The sequence below is a fragment of the Ochotona princeps genome, chromosome 6, assembly GCF_030435755.1.
Source record: "Ochotona princeps isolate mOchPri1 chromosome 6, mOchPri1.hap1, whole genome shotgun sequence".
NCBI lineage: Eukaryota > Metazoa > Chordata > Mammalia > Lagomorpha > Ochotonidae > Ochotona > Ochotona princeps.
Window position 1 is genome coordinate 54,321,070 of NC_080837.1, and position 12,491 is coordinate 54,333,560.

Genomic DNA, 12,491 nt, shown 5'->3' on the forward strand with positions numbered 1-12,491 from the left:
CTTGTAATTTCAGAGGGGACCCTTGAAAATGGCTGGAAATGGATTTGGTAACTTCATGTTGAGGCAGGAAAGAGATGCCCACCCAGAGATGGTCAGAAGGATCTGACTAGTCAGACTCTGTTAGAGTAAACACATTAAAGCTTTCTCAGAAAGGGTTCCTCCATTTCTATCCCAAGCTGGTGAGCTGGACATAGTGGCAAAATACATGAAAGTACCTTAACAGACCTGTAGAAGAAATAATACACGGCAAGAAAAAAAAAGACAAAGCACCCTCTCACAGAATACATACAAATTAAACGAAACAAAGTTAGCATTAGCCTCATGAGTGAAATGTTGGGTGTGATGCTCTTGTCCTGCATTGGAGTCTCTGGTTTCAAGTTCCAGCTCCAGTCCCTGATTCCAGTTTCCCAATAGACAGATTCTGGGAGTCAGTGGTGATGGGCCAAGTAGTTGGTCCTTTGTCACCCATGTTGGAAACCTGGACTGTCTAGCTATTAACTGTTGAGTGTGTCCTCAGCTGTTGTAGATATTTGCGAAATGCACCAGCAGATGTGAGTACCACTCTATGGCTCTCTCTCTCACTCACTCTCTCGTTTCTTTCTTTGCCTCTTAAATACTTTTAAAAAGCAAACAGACACAACCAGTTAGTTTATTTTTAGTCAGTCTTTGGTCATTTCGCTGTTTCTATCAACTACTTCAGTAACCAAGATTCTTGTCCCAGTGACAGGAGGTAACAGCTGCGTTTTGAGAGCACAAAGTGTCTAGATTGAGTGAAGTGAGCAGTTGGCAAAATAATGTATTCAGTGTATTTTGCCCTGTGAATCGATCTGAATGCCACGTAGGCTAATGGACTGTATGTGAATTAAGCAAAACAATGGAGAACCCCACTTTATCATATTAACACAGTCATATCTGGGGGAAAATCTTACACATCTTTGAAGATAGATTGTTAACCACTGTCATTGCTTTAATTCATCTTGATTCAGGTTCCAGATTAGCCTTACAATTTATTATTTTTTTGCACTTGTCTGAAAATTATGTGGAAGCTCTACAGAATGACTGTATGAAATCAGTGTTGCTGATTGTAACATGCTTTTGTGTCTTCCAAGAATTGGAGTGAATGACCTCAAAAAAATTTCTATATGTATTTTACTGAAAATGTCAACTAACATTTTTTGTTGTTGTTATTCTAAAAATTATCATACAAAATTAATTTTTGGGGTGTTCAGTTCTACATATTTTAACCCATGTGTAGATGTGTGTAACCACTTCCTTAATCAGGAACAGAGCAGTTCCATCACCCACAAACTCCACTGTATTCTCTCTTTGTAGTCCTGCCCTCCTCACTCCCAGTCTCTGGCGGCCACTCATGCATTTTTCATCACTGTAGTTTTGTCCTATGGGAATGTTATAGAAATAGAATTGCCACTGTGAAGTCTTTGGGGGTTGGCTTTTGCGCAGCATAATGCCTTTGTGATCTATCTAAGTCTTTTCATATATAGTGGTTCATTTTGTGTGTGTTTGCTGCATATTATGTAGATGTGCCATAGTTTCTCCACTTACTGGAGGGCATTTAGATTTTGTTGATTATGAGTGGAGCTTCTTTTTTCATTTTTGTGTGTAGGTAAAGCTTTCATTTTTTTTCTAGGATAAATATACAAAATGGGGATGCTAAATCGTATAGTAATAACACATTTAACTTTGTAAGAATGTACTGCTTTCCAGATTGTGTCATTTAGCATTCCTAACAACATTTAGGAGAGTTTCAGTTGTTCTGAAAGTTTCTGTTTCTTTGAAATATCTATAAAGTTAGTCATATAAGTAAACCTGCTGGAGAGCATCTTTCATTTGTTTTTAAAACTTTGTTTTCATTTTATTTGAAAGTAGAGAAAGAAAGGCAGATGAACAGTTGGTTTTGGTATCCTTAGCCACCCTTCTCTGGTTTCTACCTTTCCTCTACCTGCGTATTTCTCAAGTCCCACAGTTTTTGTTTCTGGACATGACTTATAAGGGAGCTGCATTGAGGAAAATAGTCTGACTTTGGAATCTTGACAGTGAAAAGATTGCCAGCTAGTCAATCTGTTCATGATCCCATTGTCCCAGACGAGGGAAGCTTGGGAATTAAGGGAGGAATCTGAAGATCAAAGAAAGGTCCAGCAGATATGACCTGAAGGAGAGGCTTGAAGCTAACATGAATAAGGGCAACAATTAGTTTTAACAGGAGAAATGGGATCATTTCATTAAAGATGACTAGGCTGCTTTTGGAGGATATTTTCAAACCATAATAGTCTGACAAATGGATAGATCGACTGATCTCCAGTTCTGAAGATATTCTTTTCATATTGAAAAAAGTCATGATTGCCTTCTTAAATTACTACTTTAATTTCCTCTGGGTAGCATAACAGTGTTTGTAAATCTGTTATCCATGAGCAATTCAGCTATGTAAACTGCATCCAGTTTCCAGTTACCATCTGATTAAATCACACGCATAATCACATGCTAGTGTGAACACCAGCATTCCTTTTAGGAATCAGCTGGGTGTGGGCCCAACACTGCCCACCCCCATGCCTCCACTTGACCCTGCTAATCAAATGCTGACAGAGCTTCCAACAGGTCATATCTCTTACAGCCTTATAATCCCAGGTACTTCCTGCTGGGAAGGCAGCCATTCAGCAAATTATTTTTAGTGTATTAAGCTCAACAGAATTTCCGTAATCTTCACCTTTGTTCACTTAAGTGTCCAGCAACTGAAAATGGTGAAGAAACTAGGCATTGAAAACTTCAAGCTAATTATTCTCTCTGTGTGTGTGTGTATATATATATATACATTAAATATATTTGTATATATTTACATATATAAATTGTTTGGGAGTGGAAGAAAAAGAGAAAATGCCCATCCTCCGATGCACTTTCCAAATGCCTGCGATGGTCAAGGCCAAAGCTGGGAGCCAGGGACACAATATGTGAATGACAAAGACCCAGTTACTTGAGCCATCATCAGTTCTGGCTTGCAGTCTGCACTGGCAAGAAGCTGGAGACAGGATTAGACTGGAGCCAAGAAGAGAATCCAAGTACCCTGATATAGGATGCATACAACTAAATTGCTATGCCAAAAACTTGCTTTTAGTTGTTATTCAAATATTTGTCCAACATTTATACAGATGGGCAGGGAAAATTAGATTTTTTTACTATTAAAATGTGTATATAAACTCAGAATTAGGTATCTTTCACCAACCAAATCTGTCATCACAAATTGACAACAAAACCAATGTTTAGGGATGAGGAAAATACAACATACACGTATGCCCCACATATATACATACATGTGAAGTTTTTATTTCTAAGTTTCTGTTTTCGTAGGATTTTTGTCAAACCAGTGAAGTAATGGTAGAAATGATAAAATAATTAACAGATTTCAGAAAGATGCACTATCTGTGTTATTCAGAGTCAGAATTAGAATGGAGACTGTCTGTGCACATTGCAAAAAATAATCAAGGTCAGCACATGTGGGGTGGGTGTTTCTCTCAGAGCTCATCAGCTTCCATTGGACAAGGGTCTATTAAGCTTTCTCAGGTAAGAAGTAAGGTGTAGAAATCTAAATTAATTGTCACCAATGATGATTTACTGTCCCTTATGTGTGTTTCCCTTAGTGGCCTAGAAATCCTGATCCACCTTCCCAATCTACTGTGAAGGAGCCAAATCATGTGTAAGAGGAATGAATAGCATGTACTTTGACATGAAGCTTTTGTGGTGCCATGTATTTTGGTTGATGTGAATGGAGTTGGCAAGAGATGCCGATTTGGTTATTCTGGGCAGTTGATATAAAGGTTACCCAAACCTTTTTCTTTGATAGCTATTGTAAGTTAGGATATAACTATAGGAACCAGGTAAGAGATAGAGGCTAACAAATCCAGGACAGGAAGTAGAGGATTTAAGAAAGTTGAGAGTACTGCAGAGCGTGATTGTGCTGGGAGGGGGGCTGATACATGAGAAAAAGGAGGGCAGTGGATGCGGGTTGGATGGGCCCCTGCAGTTAGAGATGGACAAAGAGCAGCTGGTGGTACAGGGGACCTTGTGATACTGTCACACAGGTGGAGTAACAAGGACCAGAGCAGAGCAGTGACAGAGTAGGTCTTATGGAGGGAAGGAAATTTAAGGATAGATTGTTGGCCAGTTCATCAGTGTAAATACTATAATTATGCTAGGTAAATGTGTGCTGCATTTTGAGAAATATAGCAGCTTTCTTCTTCAGTGTATGGTAGAGAAATAGAAGAGAAAGATCTAGATATGGCAATTAGAGAGAAAGGTTTAGCAGACAGTAGGTACAGCATGGTAAGACGGTGGTGAAGTGGCAGACAGGCACTGATATACCTAACAGCTGCACTTTCATCTCTTAAGTGAGAACTGGGAGAAAAGGCCACCTCACATGGGAAGACACAGAAGAAGCAGTTTCCTTGGGCATCATCAGGTTTAGGGGAGACCAGATGGTAGATGTAGCATTTTGTGAAGAAACCAAGGTTTAAGTTTTAAATAAGGGAGTGGAATCAGCAAAGTATAGAGAATATGGGAAAGGTCTGCTGTGGGAGGGAAGGAGCTTCCCAGGATGACCCAGAACAAGATGGAAGGGATCATCCGAAGAAGACAAAGAATATAGGAAATCTGCTTTGGGGTGAGAATAAAGGACAACAGGAATAAAAGGTGTGTGCAGTAGGGGGATATATGGAGTAGATTCTCCACGTGCAAATCCCATGGGATATGAAATATCTGATGATGACAATTAAAGGCTTGCTCTTTTTGAGTTGTTTGTTTATTTGAAAGGCAGAGGTGAGAGTGAGAGCACAAGAGATTGTCCTTTTGCTGGTTTACTCCCCACATGGCCTCAACAACCAGGGCTGGGGCCAGGCTAAAACCAGGAAAAGAACTCTGCTTACATCTTCCTTAGGGATGGATGGCAGAGGCCCAAGTCCCTGGGCCTTCTTCTGGTGCTTTCCTAAGCGTATTAGCAACAGGGTGGACTGGAAACTGAGCTACTAGGACTCGGATGGGAGTTCCGTTATGGGATGCTGGTGTTGCAATAGGTAGCTTCACCTGCTGCGTTGCAATGCCAGCCCCACAGGACTGATTGTTCTTCTGTCTGAGGTCAGCAGACACTAGCTAATACAGCTGTGATTGGCTCCTGTGTACTTGCTAGTGGGATACTACAATTTTTGCCCTGAATTACCTTTAGACTTTGTGAGCCCATGGGCCACATTTGGAAGAACTTGGGTTAGTGAGGGCTTTAAAATTTATGAAATTTAAATGTTTAATCTACTCCAAGTTTTCTGTCATCAGATGTGCTGCAGATTTGAAGAACCAATATTGCAGTATTAATTGAAATTATATAATTTATACTCAAAATTCAGGACAACTTTCCATTATTCATCAGTTGGTTTTTTGGCTAACATTATTGCAAATTGTTAAACATGTCATATGTTTTAATTTTACTTTTCAAAAAGTAACTGAATTACATGAAATCAGAAGTTCATATTTCTAGATAGAGGGATTGTTTATAATGATAATAGGGCTCAGAATTCAATTACTATCTTAAAATTTTAGCCTAAAAAATTCACAGCTGTCTCATTTTTTAAAATCACAGATGCACAGCTAAAAATGAGTAGCTGAGCAACATTAGCTAACACATCATTTTGATGTGCAATAGCCTCTTAAATTGCTCAAGTAAATGCTGCTATTGATATCACTCATTTCATGCTGTTGGTCTCTGACAGCGCAGTGAAAATTTGGGAACTTTTAAGAACAAGTGATGTGTCAGATGCCAAATCAGCCTACTAGAACAGTATTGTGAAGAAGAGGGATACTCTAATTAGGTAATGCTTTTGTTTAAAGTGTCTGGGCCCTAAAAATAAGATAAAATTTAATTTTTTAAAGATTTATTTATTTTTATTGCAAAGTTAGATATATATATAGAGAGAGAGAGGAGAAGAGACAGAGAGAATATCTTCTGTCCAATGATTCACTCCCCAAGTGACCGCAACAGTCAGTGCTGAGCCATTCCAAAGCCAGGAGCCAAGAACTTCCTCCAGGTCTCCCACGTGTGCAGGGTCCCAAGGCTTTAGGCCATCCTCAACTGTTTTTCCAGGCCACAGGCAGGAAGCTGGATGGGAAGTGGGGCTCCTAGGACTAGAACTGGTGTCCATGTGGGATCCTGGCACATGTAAGATGAGGATTTTAGCCACTAGGCCACAGTTCTGAGCCCAAATTTAATTTTTTTTCATGGAATTTTTCTGACTTTGCTTCTTAATGGTAATTCTGCTTATAGGATATGAGTTTAAGATTTAGGTTTGCATTGCAAATTGAAACAGTAAATTGTGCTGTTGTAGGAGAGTGACCAAAGACTCTCTAACTCTTAGAGAATATGTGGGAGCTCCTACAAAGCACATGTTCAAGCCTGTCTTCCTGGATGATGCTTCCATCCTGAAATATGGTACACTCAGTGTAGCTTACCAGTAGTACATAGCTCCCTTGCTAGAATCCCGAAGAAACAGTAAGAAAGAGAGCAGGGTGGATTAGTAAGGTGAACGTCCTACCCAGCTGAACTTTCAATGTGGGTGTCTGAAACATTAGTAGGATTTTTGTGGTTAGAAAAACAACTTGCATAAATGTGCCAGAGGGCCAGGGTACTGTAACCAGGAGTGTGTATCTGAACTAAAAGAATGAGTAAGTACTAACATGTGCTACTATTGATCCCAATCCTTGGTGGTAGGTGAAAGGGTAACCTTTTGTATCATCTCTGGGGAAGACCAAGTAATCCTCATATATTTTGCTTTCATTACCGCAGGACATCTGTGAAGATATTTCTGATCATGTTGAACAAATCCATGCCCTCCTGGAAACAGAGTTCTCCCTGAAGCTGCTGTCTTACTCTGTCAATGTGATTGTGGACATTCATGCCGTGCAGCTGCTCTGGCACCAGCTCCGGGTCTCTGTGCTGGTTCTGCGAGAGCGCATTCTGCAAGGTCTGCAGGACGCCAATGGCAACTACACCCGGCAGACAGACATTCTGCAGGCTTTCTCAGAAGAGACGAAGGAGGTGAGTATTTCCTTTGAAGTGCAGTCATGTCATGTCAAGTGTGACAGTTTGAGAACATTTTCAGTTTAAATATGTGGGAAAGGAGTGATTTGTATGTGAATAAGTAGGCCCTGAGCAGTGCTTTGAGTCCAGTATAGTGAACAGAAGCCAGGGTGCTTCTAATGTGAATGAGGCCTTAACCCAGAGTAAACTCACACTGGATAATTTTCAGGTACCGTCCCTAGATTTTAGTGCTAACCTAATCTCTGTTCAATTATCTAATCAATATTTATTGAACACTTGCTAAATACCAAAGAGTAGGTACTAAAAATACAATAATGATCTAAACATGGTCTCTGATCTAAAGGCACTTTGAGGCTGGAGGGGGATGGAGACGAATAAATAGATATTATGACCAAACTGTAATAAACCTACATGATGCCTTTAGAGGACAAAGAAAGAGTCTTCTAATTTGGACAAGGGAAGCTTTCCAAAAAGAGTCTTACCTGAGTTCCTAAGCAGCAGTAGGTCTCACACTGCTGAATAGAGATGGAAAATACCAGAGACAGAGAGAGTGGGAAGATCAAAGACCTAGGGGTCACAGAGACTAAGACAAGCTCTGTGAACTACACTGGAAGCAAAAGGCAGTGTCCAGGGTTAGGACTAACAAGGAAAATAGAGGTTAGACCATAAAGCTCTGTAAGAAAGCTTTCTAATAAGAAAATTGGACCTTATCTTAAAAAAATGTGTTGGGAGCCACCACTGTGGTGCAGAGGGGTTAAGCTGTTGCCTATGACTAGTCCTGGTTGCTCCACTTGAGATCAAGCTTCCTGCCATTGAACCTGGGAAACAAGCAGAAGATGACCTAAGTACTTGGGTCACTGCACCTACGTGTGAGACCTGGTTCCAGGGTTCCAGCCTCCTGGCTTCAGCCTAGCCATATACTACTGTTTTGGCCATTTTGGGAAGTGAATTAGTTGATGGAAGAGCTCTCTGTTGCTGCCTCCTCTCTGTAGGTCTGCTATTCAAATAAACAAATAAATAAATCTTTAAAAATGAATGAGCTGTTCAGGAAACTGCCATGATTACATTTATGCTTTATAAAAGTCGCTGTCATCGCTTCTTGACCTTCTCATTAAGGTCAAGTGTAGAAAAATCACTCTGGATTCAATGAATCACATGTACATTTGAGTGTTGTATAACCAATGTTTTTGACTTTTCTTATATTAATGTTGCTTTAAAGATTTTGTTAATCTTTAAGATTTTTTATTTATTGAAAAGACTTAAAAGGAGAGAGACCCTTCATCTACCAGTTCAATCCCCCAAATTGCTACAGTGGCCCAGGCTGAGCTTGGATGAAGCCAAGAGCTGCATCTTCCACATGGGTGGCAGGGACCCAGGCACTTGGGTCATCTTTCACTGCTTTTCTTGAATTATTTTCATGGAGTTGGGTGAGAGTGCAGCAACCAAGTCCCTAACTGACAGCCTTATGGGATACCAGCATCAGATGTGGTAGCCTTACCCATTATCCCACAATGCCATTACCTGTTGTTACTGTTTTTGAAAAAAAAAAATTTTGAGGGCCACCCATGATGCCAGCATCCCATGTGAACATCAGTTCATGTCCCAGCACCAGCATCCCACAGGAACACTGCCTTGTGTCTTAGCTTCTCCACTTCCAATCCAGCTACCTGCTAATGTCCTGGGAAAGCAGCAGAAGGTGGCTGCCACCTATGTGGAAGGCCTGGAAAAGGTTTCTGGTTCTTTGTTTTGGCTTGGACCAACACTGGCTGTTGCTGCCATCTGGGAGTAAACCAAAACATAGAAGATTTTTCGTCCATCTCACTCTTTCTGTAACTCTTTCAAATGTATCTTCAAGAATTTTTTCAAAGTGTGTTGTTTTATGTATTTGAGAGGCAGAGACAGAGAGTGTTAGAGTTCTTATCTACTTGGAATGGCTGAGAAAAGGCCAGGCAAAAGGTTGGAGCTAGAAACCAAATCCAGGTCTCCCAAGTGGCTGGCATTTTGGGCCATCACCTCTGACCTCCCAGCTCCTTATAGCAGGAAACTGTGATTGCTAATGTAGCTATCACTCACACCCAGGCATTCAATATGGGTGTTTAGATTTCTTAATCACAAGGCCAAACACTTGCTCCTGTTCTTAATAGATAATTTAAAAAGGGACATTGTAAACTTGAATCCACACGAATTTTTCCATTATCACGCTAAATTGTTATGTATTGCAAAGTGTGTGCACATATATAGTATATATAGTAATTTATAATGTATGTGTATATATACATACATGTATGTGTGTGTATATTAAGTCCTTTGGCTTTAAACTGTACAAGCAATATATTTTATTACTTTATAAAACATTAGTATATAGATATAAGATTTTAAAATATATGCTGTATTGTATAATTCACTAATTTATTAATATTTTGATGATTCCAATATTATCAATGGCACAAAACAAATCTTGTCTAGTCTCATAAATAATTTATTCTTGTTGACTTCTGTTTACTCAAAATGGAGATGCTCTTGTAACAAACTCCCTGAAAGGCCCCAAAGTCTACAGGAATGTAAATCTACCAGAAGTTGTAAAATCATAGTTATGCCTTAAAAAGTCAGTTACCTCTCTCTGAGATTGTCACGATGCTGCAGCCATAGGATAAATACGTGACTTGTTTGTTACTTCTTGGATTCCATTTCTCGCAGATGAGATCTCCAGGGAGCTCTAGGTTGGGATTCATGACTGTAGGATACTCTCAAACAGTTAACTGTGCCCTAAATCTTCTGTTCATGAGGGTATGTGCTAATGATGATCAGACATGAGGATGATTTATCTAAACTCTGGTGAAAGCTTTCTCTACATACCTGTCTGGTATTGTTTACACATTCCTTCCCACAATTCACATATTGCCTTATGTTCTAAAGCTCTGTCCAACATTCAGTATTGATCCATGATTGGATCTGCCTGTTTTCTTCTGTTGGAGGGGGCATTAGAAGTCATTGATTCAAGCCAGTTCATTTAACATTCTTATTCATTTATTCAATAAATGTTTATTGATGCCTAGCTCTTTGTTGTGAGAGCTGGGGACATATCAGTGCTAAGTTAGGTTTTATTGTTATCTCTGTGTTATTGCGGTTCCATGGATTGCATTCATCATGCACTTAATAGACCCTGTATCATTTGTGAAGTAGTAGTTCTATAATTGATTAAAAACTATTGAGGGGGATGAGTTGGGGAGGATTCAGGGCCTTGGAGTTGGGGGTGGATGGCAGCCCTCCACAGAGTGGCATCTGGGGGGGGGGCACCCCTGCCGGTCCGGATCTGAAACTGGGGACTCAGCAGGCCAAAGCCACTGCCGAAAGACAGTGACTGAGTCCTTGGCTTTGGGCGTCCGGTGCACCAAATGGTGCCAGCTCTGCCTGCTGGCCGCCCAGCGGCGAGCTCTGGGATTTTTAGGATATGAAATTGCTGCTTAGGAAACTTTCGAGTAAGCGTGGGGACTGAGACCTGATGATTTGGAGGGGAGTGTCCATAAGATCTATTTGAGCCTGACTGAATCACCGGCCAAATTAGGAATCCTGAGAAGGGCTATTAGCATAGAGCATCACTGACTTCCCCACACCGGTCCACACCAAAGCTATGGATGGGGGCCTGTCTAGCTTGGCACCATTACTTGACTGGGTGGTGGAACAGTGGACTGGTCACATTTGGCAGGGTCAAGACACTTACCAGCACATCAGAGAATTTGGTCCGGGGGTCAACTCTATGGGGGAAGTGTGGGGCTAACCCTGTGGAAATACAAGTCCCACAGGTTAGCTCGCAAGCTGAGGGCGGGGGGGGGGGGAGGGGGACGGCTAAGCTAGGAGTGACCATGGCACCTGCCATCACTTATGGGTAAGAGAACCAATGGCATTCTGGGCAGGTCAAGGCAGTATCACCCAAAGGAGCATCCTAAAACAGGATGTGGAGTGGGCTGAGCTGCAACTGGAAGGGGGCAGACTGGGCAGGGCCAAACAAATTTCAACTCACAAAAAAAGAATAGAAATCAGGATGGAGCACATGGTCTACAGGAGGCAGCGATACTATGCCACAGCATTGAAGGCAAATGCTGAGACAGGTGAAGGGAACACCTGTGGGCCTCATGTGAGCTAGATCAGGGAAGGACCTGATTGGGCTGACTGTTTCGAATGGTGCAAGCAAAGTTAGAGTGGGCAAGGGTTGGTAGGGCTTTGCCACATCATCAGATGTCAGAGACTGGCACCGGGGGCAATTTCTGTTAAGTTAAATGCCAGAACCACCTGGAGAGTGCACAATCCAGAAGTTGGAGTGGTCTAGTAGGGAGATAGTGGACACCTTCCTCATGGGTAACCACCCACTGGAGAGCACGAAAACCAGGACAGGGGCACTGGTTGCTAAACAGAAAGGCACCTGCCAGTATGTGTGTGGGCTGGATAGTAGGCTGGTTGGGTCGAATTAGGCTTCAATGTCCATTGACAAGTACCAGAGCTTAATGGGTGGTGGGACAGACTGAACAAGCCTGCGGTACATACTCGCATACATGGGAACTAGGGAAGGGAGCAGGCCTGGTGGGGGTTATGGGGAGTCGCCCCAACTAGGCTGCAGCTCCCACTGGTTTGCATGAGGACTGAGTATGAAGTGGGTAGGATTGAGCTGGACCACAATACCCATTGGTCCAAGTGGATGACAGGGCTGGAAACAGAACTGACTCAGCCGAGACCGGTTACATTAAGCAGGGCCATGACATTAACAAACACGCTGGAGAACCATATCGGGGGGAAGATTCTGTGGGGGATGTGTGGGCCAAACCCTATGGAAATTCTAGCCCCACAGGTTACTTCAAGAGATGGAGTGGTGGTGGACTAAGCTAGGTGTGACCGGGGAGCCTGCAGATGATCACAGACTGGAGAACCAATGGCAGTCTGGACTGGTCGGGGCAGCGGTGCTCCAGTGTGCATCTTGAGTGGGGTGTAGGGTGGGCCGGACCTCAATGTTCACCAGCTCATGCAAGGGCAAGGGGAGGGCCGGACTGCGCCGGGCACTGGCCTAAACCCAATGGCTTGTATGAGAACTGGGTCTGGGAGGGGATAAGGGGGAGAAACTTGGGAAGCTCCCATGACGAGTCATAGCTCCCACTGGTGAACAGGTGGTCCGGACCTGGGGGGTGGACAGGCTTGGCAAAGTAGCTCCAACGGCTCATCAGTGTATGAAAAGGGGATGGAACAGGCGCACCGGGCAGTACTGAGCAAACCTCAGCCCACAAGTAAGATTGGAAACCGGGGTGGAGCACAGGACATGCCCAGCTAGGTTTTTGCACCAACTGGTCTGCATAAGCCACGGACGCTGAGCCACAGTGTCTAAGGCTGGGGTCGCGACAGGTGAGGGGCTGTG

General features: G+C 42.4%; 1 protein-coding gene across 4 annotated transcripts in view; it reads left to right on the forward strand.

Annotated features, from left to right (window-relative positions):
• Positions 1 to 12,491, forward strand: part of AKAP6 (A-kinase anchoring protein 6) — a 555,986-nt gene that overhangs the window by 287,967 nt on the left and 255,528 nt on the right. For all 4 annotated transcript variants that reach the window (XM_058666317.1, XM_058666316.1, XM_058666318.1 and 1 more), the window contains one exon: positions 6,836 to 7,087. In XM_058666317.1, coding sequence (XP_058522300.1) covers positions 6,836 to 7,087 — 252 coding nt within the window. The remainder of the gene's footprint in view (positions 1 to 6,835; positions 7,088 to 12,491) is intronic.